The 25,321-nt window shown below is 42.0% G+C and overlaps 1 protein-coding gene across 2 annotated transcripts; it reads right to left on the minus strand.

Moving 5' to 3' along the window:
• Positions 1–2,724: 2,724 nt before the first annotated feature.
• LOC111981498 (soluble lamin-associated protein of 75 kDa) lies at positions 2,725–23,646 on the minus strand. 2 transcript variants are annotated; one of them, XM_024012780.2, is made up of 13 exons: positions 23,475–23,646; positions 16,870–17,006; positions 16,686–16,785; positions 16,345–16,430; positions 15,420–15,591; positions 14,971–15,150; positions 5,751–5,867; positions 5,329–5,432; positions 5,036–5,078; positions 4,797–4,908; positions 4,557–4,680; positions 4,104–4,259; positions 2,725–3,902 (listed from the first exon to the last, which is right to left on the minus strand). In XM_024012780.2, the coding sequence occupies exons 2-13, from the start codon at positions 17,002–17,004 to the stop codon at positions 3,087–3,089; spliced, it is 2,145 nt and encodes a 714-aa protein (XP_023868548.1). In that variant the 5' UTR covers positions 17,005–17,006; positions 23,475–23,646; the 3' UTR covers positions 2,725–3,086. The 2 variants fall into 2 exon arrangements, with proteins under 2 accessions (XP_023868548.1, XP_023868547.1); XM_024012779.2 differs by lacking the exon at positions 23,475–23,646 and adding an exon at positions 23,347–23,450.
• Positions 23,647–25,321: the final 1,675 nt, after the last annotated feature.

Consider the following 25,321-nt stretch of genomic DNA (forward strand, 5'->3'; position numbering starts at 1 on the left):
AGGTCCCTAACACAGGCAGGGATCATTAAAAAAAAGGCACACATTTTTCTTTCTTTTGAAATCATAGGAAAGTTTAGATTCTTCTCCTGAATTGATTGATTTTAAACCAAATCAGTCCCTGAAATGAAACCACTCCCATAGCAGATGTGACTTACATTGGTGTCAACACAAACTGTCCATCTCTCCAACCACAAACTGATCACTGAAAACATTAAACAGAACAAACATAAGTGTATCCTAGATGGCACCCAGTTCCCTTTATAGTGCACTATTTATTTATTTTATTGGCGCAGCGGTCTAAGGAACTGCGTATCAGTGCTAGAGGCATCACTATAGACCCTGGTTCAATTCCACGCTGTATCACAACCAGCTGTGATTGGGAGTTCCATATGGCGGTGCACAATTGGCCCAGTGTCGTCCGGGTTAGGGTAAGCCCGGGGTAGGCCGTAATTCTAAATWAGATTTGTTCTTAACTGACTTGCCTCGTTAAATAAAGGTTATAGTGGACTATATAGGGAATCATTTGGAACAGACAGACTAAAGCCTGCCATATTCTGGCTATTGGTTGTGAATGAGGTCAATAAGATTTAGAGTATTAGGGTACGTTCAGGAAGGTGCCACATTCTGAACATTGCAGACAGGAGTGTCTTGTACCCAGCTAACAGAATCTCTTTCCATCTTAACCTTCGGTAACATTGCACCTCACTAAACACAGCCCTGTGGTAAGCCAGCACAAACCTAATCCTGTAGATATCTAGGCAGTCTGTATAAAACCACCCTAGACACAAAAGACAGTGGGAACCACAGCAGCCAAGTAAGGCAGAATATGAGCACCACCAAGAGGTGACTTCTATGATCAAGCTGAATCTGAAAACAGTAGTACAGGCCATACTAAACTAAATGCAGCTCAATGACTCCTCCTCTGGCTCCCTCCACTGTTGCCTTATATCCAGAACACATTCAAACTGAAAACAACCAGAACTAACATGGCTGTGTAACATTCCGTACATCTGAGTTAAGACTAAGCCTTTATTCACATTTTGGGGGACCGGGGTCAGAGTATTAACAGGTGGATGATAGCAACATACATAAAGGAATCAAGCCACAAGTGTAGTGGTGGTTGAAACTGGTTTTCCACAATCAACAAATGGGGTGCATACAGTAGCATCCTGTCCTCGTCTCCTTCACTGATCTGGAAGTGGAAAATCCCCAGGTAGGTTTCTGCCATATTGCTTTAACTTCTCTCTAGTTGTTTTCAGATCAYTGCAGGTGAAGGAGAGCTAAGGAGACAAAACCCCTGTAGACTATTGAGATCCACCAGGTGTTTTACGATGTAGCTTCTTTTTAGTCTTTTACATGACCTGCCTGGACACAGCTATAGCTAACAAACAGCAGTCATACTAACAGAGAAATACTTTGCCTTTAAAAAAATATGGTATACAGGCAATAGACTAACAATGGATAAATAGTGTCAGCTTTACTGATATTGGGTAGTAGACACCCAACTCATCCACCATCTGGGAAAGAGTGTCCTTCTGACATCAAGGAGGTTTACATCATAGAAACATACCTTTTAGAAAGGGGAATCCCTATTAAAGTAAATGAGTAGTTCTATTTCTATGGATAACATCCAACAGTTGCATTGACACGATCTGCCAAATCATAACAGGTTTCCTTCCATACAGAGGAAAGCACCTTTACTGTCAATGCAACTGTCTAGAACCATCTCAAACACCGGGGAATGCCATCCAATCCCTCACAGGTCATATTCATTACTACACACCYTAGCAAAACGTTTTGCAAAGAAAAACTCAAATCAGTTTCAGGTAGTCCGTCCCTGTTTAAGGTTTTCTTCTTTCGTTTGGTGCTTAGTGAATACGACCCAGGCATAGGGTCTATATATGAACCCATATCCATGGAACATAAATAGCCCACTGACAGATTCTGCTTCACATCTTTGGCTCAATGTACCCTTGACATCTTTGGCTCAACGTACCAGTGAAGCGACACGGTCAATGACAGCATCAAATTAGTTGAGGAAATAGCTCAACTTGTGCAGCAAATTTTTGTTTCTAAATACTGAATGTTGTGCCATTATAAAACAGTGTATATAACAAAAATATCGCTGGTATATAGAGTCACATTCACTTCAATTCTGCTATCATCTACTTACTGTAATATACATATTTTAGCCTTAAATCAATACACTTGCAATTAAACATGCTATTAGATATAAGATAAAGTCTAAATTATAATCTTGAAWTATACTTGGGCAAGAACAATAATAACCAAATCTATTTTTCCTATTCAAATTACAGTTACTGGGTATATTCACAAAATACTATATTTGTGTGTATACACGTTTATATATCAATGTGCATGTGTGCGTCTGTGCCGTGCAACTTACATATTATAATTGACGTTCATGCACAGCTTTTTCCTAAATAAAAAGTATTTCAGTGCATCTGAAGAGATAAGACAACACAGKGAAAACCCCAGGTATTTTTGGAACATTTCATTCCTTAATACAAGTGACTGGTCATAAAACAGGGGGTGTAGCAAAACCTGGTCTTCAAGAGCAACTGGGTCAGCTGGCTTTCATTGGAACAGAACTTCAATGACTCCTGCAACAACTSCAAACTAAGAGATGCATTTCAACCCAAACTATTTCAATACTGTAAATAGTATAAATGTAAAAACCACAGACTCAGTGTAGGACCAGGCTATAGGAAAAAKTTTAACTGAGCTAGAGAATGAAAATCATCTTCAAACTACCACATCAGACCTGTGAAACACAATCTCAGTCAGTACTGAAAGAACAAGGCAATAGAAACAAGAATAAAATCCCACCTGAACATTAAAAAGACTTCACATTGACTTATTGCAACAGCGAGTATTGAGTATTCATGTACTTAAACCTTTCATAAAACGACCTAAAGTAAACATCTAAACAACATCGTACAGAGATAATACATGTTAACTTTAGATGCCTTACAAACCCTAAAACCAGGTAGAAAACATCCCTTACTGCACACCTCTAAACATGTGTTTTGTGTGTGTTTTTATACATGCAACGGCTGCTTTGTTTAGATCTTGCTGCGTCGTTTCCCTTTGGCTTTCTTTGGAGCCTGGACCTGTCGGCTCTTCTTCCTCAATGCTCTCTGGTCAATCACTGGTGGGTGCTCTTCTTCCTCCACCTCTTCCTCAGCCAAGCTCTTCTCTACAGCCCCCTCTTCCTCCTCTGTCGTTCTAGCTTTCTCCTCCTCTTCCTCCATGACCTCCGGCTGCTCTGTGCCCTGCTCCTCGGGCTCCATGACCACTCTGCTCAGTCTCTTAGATTTATGTTTAGGCGCCGCCGCTTGGCCACTGCCTCTCCTCCAAAGGACCTTACCGTCGCCACCCTCGTCTGAGCTCTCACTCTCTCCCTCCTCTTTCTCATCCTCTGTGGTTGTAACGTTCTCCATCTCTTCTACCTCTTTCTTTTTGTCCTCTTTGACCTCTTCTCTTGCCGCCTCCTCTCCTTCTTCCTCTGTGAGAGGCTGGTTCTCTCCTTCCTCCGGAGGCTGGTAGGACAGGTCTGCRAKCCCCACCTGGACCACTGTTTCCTGGCTACTGCTGTCCACTGTGATGGCCGCCTCCATGGATTTCTCCTCTTCCTRCACCGCTTTCTCCGCCACCTCCTTTTCTCCCTCTAACGCTCCTTCCATGGGTGTAGCTGCGGCCTCCTCTGGAGGTTCGCCCCCTGCCTCCTCAATCACCTCCCCAGAGAGGGAGGGCTCTGCAGGCGAAGGGGCCTTCTCTGTAGCAGAGTCTGGTTCTTCTAACAGGAGAGGAGCCTCCTTCACCACAGCTTCCGTCTCAGCTAATTCCTCTGATGCCACAGGAGCTGCATCTACGGTGTCCTGCAGAGGACAAAGAGAGAAAAAAGTAGTGGCGAAAAACGTATTCCTCAATTCCCTTTCTAACACATACTGTAGAAACATGTCCACAGTACAAACAGGAACTTTCCAAAAATGAAAGGATCCTATTGTCTCATCTGTGAATCCATTTCTCCAATAATGGCCCCATCTCACACATTCCAACTGAGGCATTGAAACACATACTTTAGCCTCAATGGAGTCTTCCTCCTTCGTATCCTCCTCCTCCATTTCCATATCTTCCTCTGTCGTTCTGTTCTCCAGCACAGCATCAGGCTCCTGTGTGGCAACCTCTTCCTCCTCTCCCTGGTCATCAGTCAGTTCTCCTTTGACCTCAGCCTCCTGAGGATAGAAAAGCCACAACCAATGGTCAACGCCTCCTTTTCCTGATTAACCACACATTCTGTATGTAATGACACTCTACTAACTAGGAAGTGCACTACTTTTGACCAGGGCCCATAAGGAATAGGGTGCAATTCCTGGCCCAACAAGTGTGAAATACGCTATGATAGTGACTGGTTATTCGCTAACAACAACCATAGTAACATAAAACAACAAAGACAAGCAACCCAGAACAGCCAAATTAACTGTTGTTTCCTAATGATGTATTCATCCTAATCACGTCCGTCATCCTCTCACCTGAGCTTTGGCCTCCTCTATAGGGGACAGAGCAGCCTCTGCTTCTCCAGACTCGGTCTCATCCCCCCCGCTTCCTTCCTCCTCTCCCTCTACAGCTGTGGTGGTGGGCTCTGCCTCCTCCAATCTGAACACACAGTAAACCAGAGGTGTTATGATTTTCAGCCAATGGGAAGCTTTCATACGTACATTTCATTAATACTTTGATGGATGTTTCTATTTCACTGAGACTCCTTGTCTAACCTCTTCATCTTCAGAGGCTGGCTCTCCTCCTCAGAGTCTTCCATCTCTACTCTGCCACGCTTTTTATGTCCACTACTCCAGGTATGTGTTGACACTGGTGTGCCCTCCAGGGCTAGACAGTAGCCATTTTCATTCCAATGTGTATTCACACAAAAGATAGCATTTTATGTACTCAGCAACACCAACATCTTTCTCATAGTTATTGATTTCAGGACTCAAGACTTCTCTGAGCTACTTACCTTCTATTAACTTGAGGGGCTTATTCAGCACCAAAACTTCCTCCTAGAAAACAAGACCATATTAAATCCTCATTACTTGATTATATTGTCCCTACACAACTTAAATCGGACGTTTGAAGATATTCTTAAACTATAAACAACAAATACATCCACATAGCTGTTCAGGAGGCGAGAGACTGAGGAAACCCAACAGAATGCAAAGGAGAGAGAAAAAAATGGAAAGAAAGACAAACAAGAACAAAGTTGGATAGATGAGAGAGAGGGCAGATACAGAGAGAGAGACATAGACGTACGGTGATGTCCAGACAGTTGTCTGAGCCCTCTTCCATGTTGACGTCTGTGCTGTCCAGAGAGGCTGCTTGGTGATCTCCATTAGCCGTCACCACGGGGAGCACCACTTTATGGGAATCAGCACAACAATCAGAAGGCAATTAGCTACCAGTCATGTGAGAGTCTGGCCACTGTGTCTGACATCACCAAGTCCCCACAGCACAGCTAATCGGGACTGCCATCATCCTGCTACGGTCCTGATGGATCAGTTAGGTCGCAGAACGTTAGAAATGTAATGAATAGAGCTGCCGTCGCGATTCCCTATTCTTCATGACAGACAATCATATAGGTTKTACTTAACACATTTCTATCTGAAGGTACTGTAAACATCACATCCTCCTTGACAGGCCCTTGGGTGTTAGATCTCCTGCTACTGTGTCTGTACCTTTCAGTGTTTTGATCTTGTTGGCCACTCTCTCCCTCTGGTAGGGTCCTCCCACTCCCTCTACCACCCACAGCAGGTCCTGGTCAGCTGGGTACCGACACAGATACTGGCCACACACTGCAGGTCAGGGAGAGATGGTACACTTTGATTGACCGATTTATTTATTTAGGGGCTGCAAAGTTGTACAGTTATAGAGTACAGTAGAGAGGAGCAGAGAGAGAGAGAGCGAGCGAGCGAACTACTACTAATCTTTACACACACACACACACACACAGAGCGAGCACGAGAGACTATACAGTTCTTCAATAACTCACAATACCAAAACACAATAAAGACAGTGTCAATTCGGCTACTCAAAACATCATTTGCATATTCCAAAAAGCAGCATCAAAAGCAAATTTGAGAAAACCAAAGAAATGCAACATCAGAAACAAAAAACGAAATGTTTCTGAAAAATGGTTTGATAACAAATGTAAAACAATTAGAAAACACCTGAGACAAATGTAAAACATAAGCAGAAAAACAACCCAGAGCTACGCTATGAATATTTACACTGAAATGCAATACATTTCATTATACCAACAAGACACAAATTGAAAACAATTGACCAAAATCAGTTCTGAGACGTGTGGAACATTTTAAGCACGACAAAGCCACAAGAATTAAACATACAAGATGAAGGAATTTGGAAAACTTATTTTGATAATCTATACAAAAACATCCCACAAAAAGACTTAACAGAACCAATTAGAAATTCAAATTTTTTAAACATTCTTGAATCAGTTATTAAAAACAACCAAAATCCATTAGATTACCCAATAACCCAACAAGAACTAAATGAAAAGCTCAAATCTATAAAATCAAAGAAGGCTTGTGGTCTAGATAACAGCAGAAATGAAATGGAAGAACAGCACAACTGAGTTGCAAAATGCTGTGCTTAAATTGTTCAACATGGTATTAACTTCTGGCTGCTTTCCTGATGTCTAGAACCAGGGGCTCATCTCCCCTATCCACAAAAGTGGAGTCAAATCAGACCTCAATAATTACAGGGGAATTTGTGTAAACAGCAACTTGGGAAGGATTTCTGTAGCATTTTGAACTCAATAATTCAAACCTTCCGTTAAAAAGTGTAATAAGTAAATGTCAAATTGGCTTTCTCCCCAACCACCGCACTACTGACCATATATACACACCTTACATACAAGGAAATTAATAAACACGTCCACCAAAATAAAAATATGGCAAAATCTTTGCTTGCTTTATTGACTTTAAAAAAGCATTTGATTCTATTTGGCACGAAGGGCTATTCTAAACAATTCTCTAAAGTGGGCATGGTGGTAAGGTGTATGACTTAATAAAATGTATGTACACAGAAAACAAGTGTGCAATAAAAATCAAAAACCAAAGAACAGAATTATTTTCACAACGTTGAGGTGTGAGACAAGGATGCAGTTTGAGTCCAAATCTTTCCAACATTTATATCAATGAATTAGCAGACATGTTGGACCATTRTCCAGCCCCAGGACTCACACTATTTGACACAGAGGTAAAATACCTGCTATGCTGATGATTTGGTACTTCTATCACCAACCAAAGAAGGTCTTCAACAGAAACTTAACATTCTAGAGCAATATTGCCATAATTGGGCCCTGGCAGTAAATAAAAAAACAAAATAAAAATCATGATTTTCCAGAAAAAACCCAGATGTCAGAAACAGAAATTTGCCCTGAACAACACAATAATTGAACACACTAAAAAGTACTCGTACCTTGGTCTGACCATATCTGCATCGGGAGACTTTAATATGGCAGTGAATGCACTCAAAAGAAAAAGCCCGCAGAGCATTGTATGCAATAAAATTGAAATAATTCAAAATCAACATCCCAATTATAATTTGGACCAAAATATTTGACAGTGTAATCCTACCAATAGCTCTTTACGGAAGTGCGGTTTGGGGGCCACTCAATAAACTGGACTTTAAAATGTGGAACAAACATCCAATTGAAGCCCTACATGCAGAATTCTGTCCGAAAATTCTACAAGTCCAGAGAAATTCACCGACTAATGCATGTAGGGCAGAATTGGGCCGCTTTCCAGTGGTAATGAAAATACAGAAAATATCATAATTTTGGCTGCATCTAAATTCAAGTCCAAATTCAAGTCTGCAATTTAAAAGCACTTCAAACCCAAGAGCTGAGCCCAGAAACGAGCCCCCTCAGTCAGCTGGTGTTGGACCTAACCAACCAAGCTGACACCAGCACTGCTTCAAAAGAAAGAATTCCAGGAAACAAAATCATGAACCAATCAAAAGGTCTCATATTTACAACATTGGAAAAATGAAAAAATCCCAAAGCCGACTAAATTGCTATCTGGTCCTAAACAGAGAATATGAATTGGCTGATTATCTCTACTCTGTCAGATACGAAGCAGAGACATATCCTACCAAGTACAGGCTGAGTGACCCCTAATTGGCAATAGAAACCAGCAGACATAAGACGACATGGCTACCCAAAGAAGAGCGTGTATGTGGTCACTGCACAACAGGGGAGACAGTGCATCTCTGTTTCTGTCTCCTTTACTGTGATAAATATTCCTCACCAAGAGATTCATCATTCACAGAAATTGCTACATTTATTCCAAATTGTACTTATTAAACCCAGAGGAAAAACTAAAAATACTCATGGGCGAAGGAGCAATGGCTCCTCTTGCAGCCAAATACGTATTTGCCTGCCATAGCCTGAGAGACACTGAATAATAACATCTGTATAGTAAACAGTAACTTACGTATTATTACTATTATTATTATTGTGATTATCATTCCAAATAGTAGTGGTATGGGTAGTAGGGCTGATAGCAGTTTAGTGATGGTGGTGGTAGTAGTAATGATGATGGTAGTTGTAGTACTGATGTAATGGTGAAGATGACAGTTATAAGTTAGTTATAGTTTCATTTTCCATGTTTAGCTTTTTATATTTATTATATTTCTACTATTGACTGTTACCATTTTATTATTATTTTTTTATTATTATTATTTGTTATTCTTTATAATTTTATTACAATGTATATTGTATATATTGTTGCTTTGGCAATATTGACAATGTTTTTCATGCCAAAAAAGCAGCTAGCATGCTATTACTAACCTTTATACATGGTTAGAGAGCCCCCCATATCAGACCTATGCCCCTTCTGCCTGCCCCCTGCGGCAAGGACCTCAATATGATAGCAGGACATATGCCCAGGCCGTGAGTAGAGCAACAGGCACAACCCCCACTATTACACCCACCCAAGCCCCAGCCTGCAACCTAAGAGGTATGTATCAGATGCTCAACATGCTCTGCTCACACCTACTGTGATGGTCCGGACCTAAACCACACTAGACACTATGGAACAAAAAGCTTTTACTATCTCATCCTGGAATATACCAGGTSTGAGGTCATCTGCCTTTGGCCTAAAGAGCAGGAACCCAGACTTCAAAGAAATTGGAAATACAGACAGTCATCCTACAAGAAACATGGTATAAAAGGTGACGGACTCACTGGTTGCCCTCTAGGCTACAGAGAGCTGGTAATCCCATCCACCAAACTACCAGGTGTGAAACAGGGAAGACACTCAGGGGGTATGCTAATTTGGTATAGAGCAGACCTAACCCCACTCTATTAAATTAGTCAAAACAGGAACATTTTACATCTGACTAGAAATTAATAAAGAAATTATCTAAGAGAAAAATGTCCTCATGTGTGCTACCTATATCCCSKCAATAGAATCCCCATACTTTAACAGCTTCTCCATCCTAGAGGGGGAGATCAACCATTTCCAGGCCCAGGGACATGTACTAGTCGGTGGCGACCTAAATGCCAGAACTGGACAAGAACCTGACACCCTCAGCACACAGGGGGACAAACACCTACTTGGATGGGACAGCATTCTCTCCCCCATATGCCCCTCTAGGCACAACATAACGAACAAAAATGGGTCACAACTCCTGCAGCTCTGTCACACGCTGGGCATGTACATAGTCAATGGTAGGCTTCGAGGGGATTCCTATGTTAGGTACACCTTAAACTAGAGGTTGAATGTTTATGATTTTTCAACGCCGATACCGATTATTGGAGGACCAAAAAAAGCCGATGCCGATTATTGGAGGACCAAAAAAAGCAGATACCGATTAAATCGGAGGATTTTTATATATATTTGCAATAATGACAATTACAACAATACTGAATGAACACTTATTTTAACTTAATATAATACATCAATAAAATCAATTTAGTCTCAAATAAATAATAAAACATGTTCAATTTGGTTTAAATAATGCAAAAACAAAGTGTTGGAGAAGTAAAAGTGCAATATGTGCCATGTAAAAAAGCAAACGTTTAAGTTCCTTGCTCAGAACCTGAGAACATATGAAAGCTGGCGGTTCCTTTTAACATGAGTTTTCAATATTCCCAGGTAAGAAGTTTTAGGTTGTAGTTATTACAGGACTGTTTCTCTCTATACCATTTGTATTTCATAGACCTTGACTATTGGATGTTTTAATAGGCACTTTAGTATTGCCAGCCTAATCTCGGGAGTTGATAGGCTTGAAGTCATAAACAGCGCAATGCTTGAAGCACAGCGAAGAGCTGCTGGCAAATGCAGGAAAGTGCTGTTTGAATGAATGCTTACGAGCCTGCTGCTGCCTACCACCGCTCTATCAAATCATAGACTTAATTATAATAAACACAGAAATACGAGCCTTAGGTCATTAATATGGTCAAATCCGGAAACTATCATTTAGAAAACAAAACGTTTATTCTTTCAGTGAAATACGGAACCGTTCAGTATTTTATCTAACGGGTGCCATCCCTAAGTCTAAATATTGCTGTTACATTGCACAACCGTCAATGTTATGTCATATTTATATAAAATTCTGGCAAATTAATTACGGTCTTTGTTAGGAAGAAATGGTCTTCACACAGTTCGCAACGAGCCAGGCGGCCCAAACTGTTGCATATACCCTGACTCTGCCTGCACAGAACGCAGAAGAGAAGTGACACAATTTCCCTAGTTAAAAGAAATTCATGTTAGCAGGCAATATTAACTGAATATGCAGGTTTAAAAATATATACTTGTGTATTGGTTTTAAGAAAGGCATTGATGTTTATGGTTAGGTACATTGGTGCAACGACAGTGCTTTTTTCACAAATGCGCTTGTTAAATCACCCGTTTGGCAAAGTAGGCTGTGATTCAATGATAAATTAACAGGCACCGCATCGATTATATGCAACGCAGGACAAGCTAGATAAACTAGTAATACCATCAACCATGTGTAGTTAACTAGTGATTATGTTCAGATTTATTGATTGTTTTTATAAGATAAGTTTAATGCTAGCTAGCACCTTACCTTGGATCCTTGCTGCACTTGCATAACAGGTAGTCAGCCTGCCACTCAGTCTCCTCGTGGAGTGCAATGTAATCGGCCATAATTGGTGTCTAAAAATGCCGATTACCGATTGTTATGAAAACTTGAAAATCGGCTCTAATTAAAAATCGGCCATTCTGATTAAATCGGTCGACCTCTAGTAGGTACACATATAGCCCATCTCTTGGCAGTAGTACTGTAGACTACTTCATCATTGACCTCAACCCAGAGTCTCTCAGAGCATTCAGTCAGTCCACTGACACCCCTATCAGATCACAGCAAAATCACAATCTACTTGAACAGAGCTTTGCTCAAATCATGAGGCATCAAAGCCAAAGGAGCTGAATAATATTAATACATGCTATAGATGGAAGGAGAGACGTGTGGAAACCTACCAAAAAACTATTGGGCAAACACAAATTCCATCCCTTCTAGTCAATTTCCTGGACAAAATGTTTCACTGTAATTTTATTTTACCTTTATTTAACTAGGCAAGTCAGTTAAGAAAAAAAATATTATTTTCAATGACGGCCTAGGAACAGTGCCTTGTTCAGGGGCAGAATGACAGATTTGTACCTTGTCAGCTCGGGGATTCGATTTTGCAACCTTTCGGTTACTAGTCCAACACTAACCGCTAGGCTACGCTGCCGCCCCAATAATAGTGAAGGTGTAAACCTGGCAGTAGAAAATATTAACAGTATATTTGACCTCTCAGCTTCCCTATATATTAGCATCTAGGACTGAGTAGGAGGCCGTTTACTCTGGGCACGCTTTTCATCCAAACGTGAAAATGCTGCCCCCTATCCATAAGAAGTTAGCTAAGCAAGCTGGTCCTGGGGCTCTGTTCACAAACACAAACAAACCCCACAGAGCCCCAGGTCAGCAACACAATTAGACCCAACCAAATCACGAGAAAACAAAAAGATAATTACTTGACACATTGGAAAGAATTTACAAAAAACAGCCAACTAGAATGCTAGTAGACCACCGTGACTGACCCAAACTTAAGGAAAGCTTTGCATATGTACAGACTCAGTGAGTGTAACAGTATAGCTTCCGTCCCTCATCTTGCCACTGGGCTCGACGACATCCAGTGATCCGGGTCAACAGGGTGACAAAGGACCCCCTGAGCAAACGAAAGAGACATCAGTATGTGCTGACCAAAAATATGAAGGAGAAAGCATTGAGTGGTGTACATGACCTTGCTGGCCACCAAGTGCAAGCTAGAACTCTTCATTTGGCAAGGCAGCGTTTCTTCTGGCCCAAGATGGAGCATGATGTGAAGGAGTATGTCAAGTGCTGTCGYAGATGCATCCTGGCTAAGTCTCCTGAGCCGTCTGCTCGAGCTCCCCTCGAAAGCATTAGAACCTCCGCGCCTATGGAGTTAGTACGTCTCGATTTTGAGTGCTGAATACAACAAGCAACGCTCAGTGGATGTATTGGTTCTGACATATCACTTCACCAAGTTTGCTCACGCCTTTCCATGCTCAAATCAAACGGCAAAGCAAGTTACCAGAAAGATATGGTACAACGTATTTTGCGTTTATGGATTTGCTGAGCGGATTCACACGGATCAAGGGGCCAATTTTGAGATTGAGCTAATCGCAGAACTTCTCAAGCTCTCTGCTGTCACCAAGTCACACACAACTGCGTACCATCCCATGGGGAATGGGGGAACAGAAAGGTTCAATCAAACTCTGGGAAATATGCTTCGCTCAGTCCCTCTAAAAGCTAAAGAGAAATGGCCGCAGCAGATACAAACTCTAACCTTTGCCTACAATGCTACTGTTCACGAAACCACTGGCTATGCTCCATTCCAGCTCATGTTTGGTTGCGTTCCGAGACTCCCTGCTGATGTAAATGTTCAAGCAAGTTTTGAGGGATCCTGTGGTTGTTGACTATAGTAGCTATGTTAAAACACTGATGTCCATCTCCATGAAGCAGCGAGCATCGCTCAACAGCATACAGTTAACGAACAACAGAAACAGGCCAAACATTATGACAGAAATGTCAGAGGCACTCACCTGAAAAAAGGAGACAGGGTGCTTCTCACTAACAAAGGAGAAAAAGAAAACTTGCGGACAAGTGGGAAGCTAAGGCCATTGACAGAAACATACATACATAAGCTGGTGGATGATAAAGGAAACACCAAGGTGGTACATRGGAACCTTCTTCTAGACATCAGCTTTCTGCCGGTAMAAACACCTAAGGATGATTCATGTGAATCTCAYTCAGATGGAGCTGTAGATCCCGAGTGTGAGGGTCAGTCAATGGACCTTTCAGACTTTGATGAAGAGGAAAGCTCTGGAGATATGACCAGTTCATGMATACTCAGTTGAGTAGATGACCCCGCAAGTCAGGAATCTTCTGAGAGACAGGAGACAGTCAGAGATGAGATGGAGCACGAACAGTCAGCGTACAGCTGCAGGGACAATTCAAACAAAAACCGCCAAGCTCAGGTATCTCTCGATAATGAGACTTCCATTAGCATTCCTGACTATGACAGTGTAGCTGTAGTCCCTGACACAGAACCTTCAGGTATTCCTGACTCAGTTGCCCCAGCTGATTTAGCAAGTGACCAAGACTTACAAAAACCAGGTTCACGTGATTCGCAAGATGTGGTCAGAACACGCACTGGCAGGGTAGTGAAATCTGTAAGTCGTCTTATTGAGACAATGGCTCAGAGAKCATTCACTATGGAGGGCTTAGCCACCAAACTAGGAAAGAAGTCCCAGTCTCTTCTAACTCTGTTTTAAAAAGGTTTTTCTTTATTTCTTCTGTTGTTCTGGGGAATATTCATGGATATGTAAAGCCATCTAAGTGATGTGTAGAATGGTGTCAAGGGATAATGTYATGTGAGGACGAGTGTTGTATGATGTACTTGGCATCGTATTTGTCTATGAGGTTCTCAGGACTGATCAACCTTAGATTCCTCTGAATCTGCCTGCAGATGGCTTGTATAGCAAAGACAAAATATGAGATCTTGGTGTTCACTTGTGCCAGTAGTGACTCAGTAGAGTTTGTTGTCCCTTGTGCTCCAGCTCCATATCTTGTTTGATATGCATTCAGGATGGGTGAATATAACAGTATAGCTTCCGTCCCTCTCCTTGCCCCTAKCTGGGCTCGAACCAGGGACCCTCTGCACACAGACAACAGTCACCCTTGAAGCATCGTTACACATCGCTCCACAAAAGCCACGGCCCTTGCAGAGCAAAATAAACAACTTTTTCAAGGTCTCCGAGCGAGTGACATCACCATTTGAAACCCTATTAGCGCGTACCCCGCTAACTAGCTAGCCATTTCAGACCAGTTACATGAGCATAGCCTTGCTATTGAGAAAGGCCGCCGTAGGTAGACCTGGCTCTCAAGAGAAGACAGGCTATGTGCACACTGCCCACAAAATGAGGTGGAAACTGATCCACAAAGAATTTGAAAACAAACCCGATTTTGATAAACTCCCATATCTACTGGGTGAAATACCACAGTGTGCCATCACAGCAGCAAGATGTGACCTGTTGCCACAAGAAAAGGTCAACCAGTGAAGAACAAACACCATTGTAAATACAACCCATATTTATGTTTGTTTATTTTCCKTTTMGTACTTTAATCATTTGCACATCGTTACAACACTGTATACATACACAAATGACATCTGTAATGTCTTTATTCTTTTGGAACTTCTATGAGTGTAATGTTTACTGTTCATTTCACTTTTGTATATTATCTACTTCACTTGCATTGGCAATGTTAACACATGTTTCCCATGCCAATAAAACCCCTTGAATTGAATAGATAGAGATAGAGACTACTACTACTAACCTTTATACATGGTTAGAGAGAGAGGGTACTTCAGGCCGAGCTGGTCATCTTTGAAAGAGTCCACAAAATCCTCCAACATCTGCAGACCATGACTGTTTCCACGATGACACTTCCTGACAAAGATGGAGTCCATGACAGGCAGCTGGTAGCGTTGGGTCACAAAGCTATTACACAAGCTGTCTGGAGAGAGAGGAAGAGATTTTCTGTTAGTTCATGTCTTAAAAGTATGCTATAATTGATTGAGACATGATTGACTAATGCTATGTATAAAGTCTGTCATTATAGTAATCATCTTCAGGAGGTTAAGGGTCACGGACAGCCTTGTGTAAGTTAAGGTACTGCCCAGTGCCAAATCTCCAGCTAACTTCACCTATCAAATAAGAGCAGTATGGATTGAAACCAAAGATGACCGCTCACAGTGACAGTTTGACCAGACAAAGACCGCTCACCTTTGGGTTTGACAGAGTAGAAACCGACAGCGTGTCCATCCTTCCAAAGGAGCTTGGCGAAGTGGTTCTGTCCGTGGCACAGGAAGGGCACCTCAGGRTTGTCCATCTCACCCACGCGGTACACGATACGGTTCAGAATGTACAGGACGATCCGCTCACCAAGACTCCTCACCTGGGACACACACACAGATACAGAGTGTCACTTAATGAAATGTTAAGATAACACACACACCTCTCCTCTGAAGTTTTTACATGAAACACACTGAACACACTTTCCTCTCTGCTCAATTGACATGCACTCTAGTAGGACACACGTGAATCAGAAGTACCTTGGCTCAGTACATGGCATAAGTAGTCTTTCACCTCCCACGTAAATGTTGGAAGTGACTGTTTTTACAGCTCTGTAGCTCTGCCAAACAATAGAACTGACATTTAACTGTGGGTTTGGATCATGGCCCTGAACACTGCTCCTAGTTTTATACCACCATAACACACTTCCTACCAGTATGTATGTGTGTGTGTGTGTCTGTCTGTACATGTGCACGCTGTGTGTTTCTCTATTGTTCGATGCTAATCAGAACCATTTGCTGGGCACACTGACAGAAACACACACATGCAACACATGCAGAGGTTGAGATTCTGTTCAAAACAATGTCATAATGCATTTCATTGGGTTGATAAACATGCCAGGTTAGTGTGTGTGTGTGTGTGTGTGCTCTCAGTCATGTTGTTGTAGGATCCTGTGTGTCCTCCCTCATATCCTGTCAGACTGAGCCTCTCCTCACACCAGACAGACAAACCCAATATCCTCTACAGAGTCGGTTTGTGACACCTTGTGTTTGTGTGTTTCAATGTGCWAGCTTTATGTTTCGCGATGTGTCAACTCAACAATCATCTCGTGTTGTATGTGTTGCAGTTTGTGAACCTTGAGGAGGCCAGTTCTGGAGGGGTCGGAGGTTCTGAGGATGTCCTCGACAGACCACCACTGACCCGCCAGAAACAAAGCTACCGCTGGAGAGAGAGAGAGAGACATTGAGAATTAGAGTTAGATGAGTATGACATCTAGTTAGAATCCAAACGTGTCTGTAAAATATAAACCCCAAGACATTATAACGAAACTTTTTGATCTGATGTGTGTAAGCTTGTAGCTTTAAATAAAATAGCTTACATCCATCTATGTGGTGGAAACGACCAGCTTACACTGTGACTGTATCAACGGACAGACAAGAGGCTAGAGACTAGTTCTGTGCTGAGGGAGGGATGTACCTGTGAGCTGGTCCTCTGGGGAGAACAGGGCCAGAATCTTATGCTTCAGGTCTCCTCCATAGATGGGAACAAAACCAACYTTACACAGACTGATACAGATCTGAGGGAGAGCCAGAGAGACATGGGGTTAGAGTCAACTAAACAAACCATGTATGTAGTACTGTAGGTGTGTTTGTGTGACTACCATTCMGTGGCTGGGCAGGGTAAAGCGCTCGGCCTTGTCGGGGCTGACGTATCGTAGCTGGGTCATGTAGCCCTCTGCCTCCTGCTCCTCCTCCTCGTGTCTCACTGATCCCAACACGTCCACAGGGAACTCCATCCCTACAGGGCAGGGGTCACACGTCAGCGGTCAGGGTCACTCAACATGCCAAACAAAATACGCACGTCTATCACATGTCTATCACTAACACACTGGGAATGATTCCTTTACCCAAGCAAAACTTGGTACCTGTATTCTGTTTTCCTCTAGGCCCAATGCCTTGTCCTCATCATACCCAAAATAAACCCAATCAATCCAAATGGAGTCACACAATGTCCAGAGTAACTTAGTATACTAACTGACTCAGTCATCAGACAAGGACTGCACAATAAAAACCATGCTATTCTGATGTTACTATGAAATCAACACTTCAGTGACACTTCCAATGCTGCCCTCCCTGGAAGAAACAAAGTGACCCTATAGAACACCTATGGGTGTCTTAAATTCACACTGTGCCAGAGTGTGCTCAGAGCTGGGTTAGATTGTCCCGTTGGTAAATTCACACTGTGCCAGAGTGTGCTCAGAGCTGGGTTAGATTGTCCCGTTGGTAAATTCACACTGTGCCAGAGTGTGCTCAGAGCTGGGTTAGATTGTCCCGCTGGTAAATTCACACTGTGCCAGAGTGTGCTCAGAGCTGGGTTAGATTGTCCCGTTGGTAAATTCACACTGTGCCAGAGTGTGCTCAGAGCTGGGTTAGATTGTCCCGTTGGTAAATTCACACTGTGCCAGAGTGGTCTCAGAGCTGGGTTAGATTGTCCCGTTGGTAAATTCACACTGTGCCAGAGTGCTCAGAGCTGGGTTAGATTGTCCCGTTGGTAAATTCACACTGTGCCAGAGTGTGCTCAGAGCTGGGTTAGATTGACCCGTTGGTAAATTCACACTGTGCCAGAGTGTGCTCAGAGCTGGGTTAGATTGACCCGTTGGTAAATTCACACTGTGCCAGAGTGTGCTCAGAGCTGGGTTAGATTGTCCCGTTGGTAAATTCACACTGTGCCAGTGTGCTCAGAGCTGGGTTAGATTGTCCCGTTGGTAAATTCACACTGTCCAGTGTGCTCAGAGCTGGGTTAGATTGTCCGTTGTAAATTCAGAGCAGCTCTTGGAGCGTTGGGTTTATTTGAGCATTCTGACCTCACAACGACAGTCAAGCATCCAAGCTAACTGGCTAATGTTGGCTAGCTTACTAGCTACTTCCAGACACAAATGAGAGAACACCTCACTCTGACCATTTACTCGCCCTAGCAGAGCTAGACGGGAGGTTTTTATGTTATTTAGAGCATTGATGCCTAACTGTGCTGCTGGCCGACGTTTTGGCGACGTTTACTGACAGCGGTCATATTCAAAGGGTATTGCACATTTGTAAATGAATCTATTCTGAGCTCTGGCACACTCAGATGAGAGTGCTCTGAAAATCAGAGTAGATAGCCAGAATGAATTTACAAACGCACCCTACGTATAAAACCATCAACATGGACTACAATAGGACATGCCAATTCCATCCGTGGTCCTCCGTAGCTCAGTTGGTAGAGCACGGCACTTGTGGGTTCGATACCTGGGACCACCCATATGTAAAATGTATGCACGCATGATTGTAAGTAAGTCGCTTTGGATAAAAGCGTCTGCTAAATGTCATATGCAGTGTATTCGGAAACTATTCAGACCTTGATTTTATCCACATTTTTCTTCTAAAATGTATTACAATTACAACCCCGTAATGAAAAAGCAAAAACATGGTTTGTAGACATTTTTGCAAATGTATTAAAAATAAACTGAAATATCACATTTTATAAGTATTCAGAACCTTTACTCAGTACTTTATTGAAACACCTTTGGCAGCGATTACAGCCTCCAGTCTTCTTGGGTATGAGGCTACAAGCTTGGCAAACCTGTATTTGGGGAGTTTCTCCCATTCTTCTCTGCAGATCCTCTCAAGCTCTGTCAGGTTGGATGGGGAGCGTTGCTGCACAGCTATTTTCAGGTCTCTCCAGAGATGTTAGATTGGGTTCAAGTCTGGGCTCTGGCTGGGCCACAAGGACATTCAGAAACTTTTCCCGAAGCCACTCCTGCATTGTCTTTGATGTGTGTTTAGGGTCGGTGTCCTGTTGGAAGGTGAACCTTTGCCCCAGTCTGAGGTCCTGAGCAGGTTTTCATTAAGGATCGCTCTGTACTTTGCTCCGTTCATTGCTCCGTTGATCAGAATGATTTGGTTGCAACCGGTTTGAGCTGGCACATGTCACTACTGCCTATTGCCTTGGGGGGCTCAGCGCTTCGCCTATATGATCCAAGTTCAGTGTAAACATGTAGATCTTGCACACGCACACAACCCAACACCCACATCAGAAACACCAAACAACCCCACACTCACTCTCTCTGAACAGCACCCCACCCACAGAACTTTACCATGGTATCCCAGCCTGGAAATTCCAGACCTTTGCTGTATGTTCAGTTAGGCCGGGGTGTTAAAACCTGCCCTGTGTTCCATTAGAACAGGGTGGAGGGGTGTTAAAACCTGCCCTGTGTTCCTTTAGGTGTCCCCATGCTTCACATCTGAAACAGTTTGTGCATATATTATGACGCCACTGACATTTTTGTTAATTTTGATCTCCGGTGAGGATATTTGTAATTTTTCTTCAGCTGTTCATGCACACAAATTTTTTAACCTGAAGTCTAATCCTCTTCATCGTTCATTGGTCAACAGTACTTCCATTAAGTAAGTGTTTGTCGTCATTCAACGATAGATTACAKATTTTTATGCAAATGTTTTCACTTGAGAAATACTGCACCAAACATCTTAGTTCGATGTAAAATTGCAAAAATGTCAAAACTCAAGAAATCTTTCATGAATTATCTTAGATTCATTTCAACTATTTTGAGGAAGTATATACAGGCTACAACATCTCAAGACGGACAAACCGTACCACTGTTTTTTTTCAAGCTAAGGTCTTTTAAGGGAGTATACGTTTGGTTCAGCTGACAGAGTTGGGCTAGGCGCCAGCCGAACCGAAACATGCAGAAGCCTTTAGGCCAGGGTGGCGGTGTGGTGTTTACACCTGCCCTGCTGACATTTTCTGTTGCTCCTGGTTTCTCCCATGTTACACACTAACGCCACACCAGCGAAATGGGAGTTAGGCTGAGTTTATATCCCTCTTGTTAACTATAGTAGGTTCTTCTTTTCTCAATAGTTTGAGGAAAACCTACCGTTGTTCTTGTATGGAACTGGAGGCCAAAATGGGGAAGTCTGTGTGTAAGTGATTGTATGCAGTGTAGTATGTGAACTCATATGAGACTTTCATCTTCATATCAGCAAAGACCAAAATAACACCACACTAATGACACTAAAACAGCCAATCTAAATTGGCCATCAGGAACATCCAAATTGAAATAAAAGCTCTGCGTATGCCTATCCAATGCACAAACTGTACATACATTGCCTTCGGAAAGTATTCAGACCCCTTGACTTTGTGTTACATTACAGCCTTGTTCTAAAATTGATTGAATAAACCAAAAAAATCCTCTGCAATCCACACACAATACCCCATAATAACAAAGCAAAAGCAGGTTGAGAAATGTTACGCACATTCCTCCTGACAGAGCTGGTGTAACTGAGTCAGGTTTGTAGGCCTCCTTGCMTGCACACACTTTTTCAGTTCTGCCCACAATTTTTTTTATGGGATTCAGGTCAGGGCTTTGTGATAGCCACTCCAATACCTTGACTCTGTTGTCCTTAAGCCATTTTTCCACAACTTTGGAAGTATGCTTGGGGTCATTATCAATTTGGAAGACCCATTTGCGACAAAGCTTTAACTTCCTGACTGATGTCTTGAGATGTTGCTTCCATATATCTGCATAATTTTCCCGCCTCATGATGCCATCTATTTGTGAAGTGCACCAGTCCCTCCTGCAGCAAAGCACCCCCACAACATGATGCTGCCACCCCCGTGCTTCACGGTTGGGATGGTGTTCTTCGGCTTGCAAGCCTCCCCCCTTTTTCCTCRCAACATAATGATGGTCATAACAGCCAAACAGTTCTATTTTTGTTTGATCAGACCAGAGGACATTTCTCAAAAAAGTACGATATTTGTTCCTATGTGCAGTTGCAAAACGTAGTCTGGCTATTTTATGGCGGTTTTGGAGCAGTTGCTTCTTCCTTGATGAGTGGCCTTTCAGGTTATGTCGATATAGGACTCGTTTTACTGTGGATATAGATACTTCTGTACCTGTTTCCTCCAGCATCTTCACAAGGTCCTTTGCTGTTGTTCTGGGATTGATTTGCACTTTTCGCACCAAAGTACGTTCATTTCTAGGAGACAGAACACATCTCCTTCCTGAGCGGTATGACGGCTGTGTGGTCCTATGGTGTTCATAATTGCATACTATTGTTTGTACAGATGAATGTGGTACCTTCAGGCGTTTGGAAATAGGCCTTGAAATACATCCACAGGTACACCTCCAATTGACTCAAATTATGTGAATTAGCCTATCAGAAGCTTCTAAAGCCATGACATCATTTTTTGGCATTTCCCAAGCTGTTTAAAGGCACACTCAACTTAGTGTATGTAAACTTCCGACTTCAACTGTACATTACCTAATGCTGGTCTATAGGGGTAGTGCAGGAAACAGACACCCAATCGGGGCCTCAGAGCTGGCTCCTAGGTACGTTACAATGTGTGATATCACATAACAGATGTAGGATTACCCACCATGCACAAACAGTAAATAGTGTGTGTGTGTGCACTCAGACAGGCAAATGTGGAGGTGCAAAAGCAAGGAGCAATTTAGCTTGTTTCAATATACACACACATACAGAGTTATAGAATAAAATATGCAAAACACAGCTTTTTTGCTTGCTGTAACATAATGGATTGCTTTCCATACATATTCTCACACACCACTTCTCTGGGAGATAGATAACTGATAACCGTGTGTGTTTTCAATCACTCATGTCTGACGAAGCATAATATTCTTCATCCAAACCTTTACCCTCTACTCCCCTGCTGGTCTCCCCCACTACCCCACATACAGCCTCCTCTGGCTGGGTAGTGGTAGGGCCAGCTCAACCCTATGGGTCTTCCCTCCCACCCATAGAAAGGATTGCACAGATATAAGCAACATACTAATGTGTTTGTCTGTTCTGACCGCCAGTAGATAGGTTTGATTTAAACAGGACATTCACTGCCTACCTCATGTCAGAGAAGCATGATGGCCCCATCTGCCCTCACAAACCCAAACACTACCCATCAGACAGCATCACCAGTGATGTGGAAGGCACATCACCAGCGATGTGGAAGGTACATCGCTTTTGGAAACCCACAAAAACATTCAGTCTGTCCACTTTCCGTCTCTCTGTCTTCACTGACAAGTAACCAGACAATACTACCTGTAACCCATTAAACAAAATATACAAATTAAAATATTCCTCCGTGACCTCTACAGAACAGAGGATGGGTGATGTCATGGCTTTGTGTTATTCCTGRTTAGAGGGGTGATGATCAGAGGGGTGACCCAGTGTTGTGTGTAAATGACACCGGACGTGATTGGGAAGAAGTGGGAGGCTTCATAGCTCCTCCTCTAAGATTAGCAGTATTTCAATAAAACGTTTACACTAGAATTATATTTCACAGCACACTAATGCCTAGTTGCCTATACATAACGAATTTCAGCATGGAGCTGACCCCATTATGTAACTGCTATGCAGGTTGTCTGTGTTCAAGTTTCCAGGTAGCCTTTCCCTATCTGGGGGCAATATTGTGAAAGGTTAGAAGGGGGACTTATCTGCTATAGCCTTAACGAAAGACAAGAGTACACCAGCCGACAAGGGAGGGGGGCATATTGCTACACCCCTGTAACCTACTGTGAACTACCGCAAACAGTGCCACGAAGTAAACAAGATATTCATGTCAAGAAATAAGATGGTATTGTCGAAGTCCTTGTTAAATAAAGGTTAAATAAATGTTTTAAAAAGTCGAACCTAATAATGCACAAACACATCAACTTTACGATCTCTAATAAAGTAGGTTACAAAGCATGTGCAAGAGTAGGAGGGGGCGTAGCGGTATAGGGCATACTATAGGCAAAAACTTGCCGCTACATATCTCGAAGTTCATCAAGCAAACACTATGCGAAATGCAATATTGCCTAGTAACCCAGGTGAAGTGAACAATAACTTTGTATAAAATGTTAAGAGAATCCTCATTCCCCACAGCACACCTCACCCCGATACTCAAGATTCCATTCCCAAATTCCTGACCGTGCTCTTGGATGCCGCCGCTAGTGAAAACACAGGCCCTATCCAAACATATTTGACCAAACAAATGTTTAACAGAAACAACACATACATGTATATGAAAGAGAATGTAAGCAGTTCTTAGCGAGCCATCCTGTAATACTGTCCAACGTGATGCTTACTCATCAGCAGGGCCGATCCAGCGCCCGCACCGACCATCCCATCCCACGCAGCGTGTTTCAGGGCTCCAAGCACTCCGGCAATCTCCCATATAAAATACGCTGTGCACGTAAAATGATAGGAAACTCACCTAATCCTGCTGATGACACGTAGGCTGTTTCTTTGACTTCTTTTGCATAAACTATAGGTTTTATTTCTGGAATGTTTTGAAAACCACAAAAGCCTCCGTTGCTAGCTTGTCCTAGCCTGTTATCACTACGTACGCTCTCCGTGGTGTGTGCATTGCCTGCTGGGACAGAGAGAATTTGCAAGATCGCGCAAGGCAAACGTTCTACCAACAACCAACCAGGGACCACAGTAAGACAGGCCTACTCAAATATTAATTTAGAACATTATGAGAGCAAAGTACATGATTATAGTTATTTATAGTGYCTTATATCTCTGTTTTTCAAATATATAACTTGATTTGCAATCACTCTGATATCCTCAAAACATTTATTTGAAGTAATCCTAGGCTATCCTACATATCGTCTATTCACATACATGTGTGTGTGTTATACTGGTGCTTTATAAATCCACAAAGAATTGAACAGTAGATGGAGTCAAAGCGGTAAGAAACATCTTCTCTTTCGTTTTCAGACGAGCAACAAAAGTAGCCTTTAGGCTAGGCTACAAGGTATGGAGCCTTACGTCAAAGTGGTCTGTCCTGTGCCCCACATAGGTTTAAGGAGTACAGTAAATGGTTGCATACACATATTTTGCAGTTGTTATCCCGAGTCTAGCGAAATGCTTATGTTCCAGCTCCAGCTGTGCAGTAATACCTAACAATACAAAACAATACACGCAAATCCCAAAATTAAGAAATATACAAAATATTAGAATGAGCAATGTCAGAGTGCGGAATATAAATATATATGTATATGATGGTGTGTATAGACATAACGGCCAGCATATGAATAGAACAATTGTGTACAGCAGTAGTTACAGTATATAGGATGAGCCTTGACTAGAATACAGTATATACATATAAAGTGGGTAAAAGAGGCGACATGATTAAAGTGAAATAATCTGAATACAAAAAAACTGTAATCAGTTACTTTACCAGCAAAATATTGTAATCAGATTACAGATACTTTTGAAAAACTAGATTACTTCTTGGATTACTTTTAAATTCTGAAAGGATGTTTCCTAAAAAATTTATTTTCTGTTTTCTCAATTACATTCAATTCAGCATTGAAAAAAGGCAGAAGTTTAAGTTTGTTTCACCCGAGTCAGAGACCACTGTGATGTTACACCAAATGTGTTCGATGGATCCTTTTTGTCTTCTTCTAACGGCTCTTTTGGGGAAAGTAATCCAAAAGTAACTAAAAGTAATCAGATTGTTACTGAGTTTGGGCACAGGATAAAGAAGATTAAATAATCTGCTGCTACCCAACGCCAAGGGATACTGAAGTTCCTGAAAAGGTTTGTCCAATAATGTTCGTTGGTATATTATTTTATTTCCAAAGTTACATTACTAATAACAATTTTGGACAGGTAACGAGTAACTGTAACCTACCSAACTCTGCCAATATGGTACAGGTAGCCTAGGTGTAGTGCGCTTTCACTGTTATTGGTTGGTTGCTGGTTCAGTTCCCAGACTGACTGTATTTGATTGCTGGGTCATTCTTGAATTGCGGTGGAATTTGCCTTTGCAACCATGAAAAACATTTTTAAATGACAAATAGTTACACATCATACATGTTTTTGTTTATATTGAACTGTTTATCAATGATAAAACATAATGCAAGTCCTTTATACGGCATAACTTTATGTTTATGCATTTTCTTAAGGTACTTACGGTAAGCAAATTGGCTTGTCCCAGTATTGAGAGATATCTATTATTTTGAATGCTAAAAAGTGAACAAAAGTATTTAATGTATTCTATTGATCAATAAAAACAAAGGCTATTAAAATACATATTTTCTACTATTATAA

Source organism: Salvelinus sp. IW2-2015, linkage group LG20, assembly GCF_002910315.2.
Source record: "Salvelinus sp. IW2-2015 linkage group LG20, ASM291031v2, whole genome shotgun sequence".
Classification (NCBI taxonomy): domain Eukaryota; kingdom Metazoa; phylum Chordata; class Actinopteri; order Salmoniformes; family Salmonidae; genus Salvelinus; species Salvelinus sp. IW2-2015.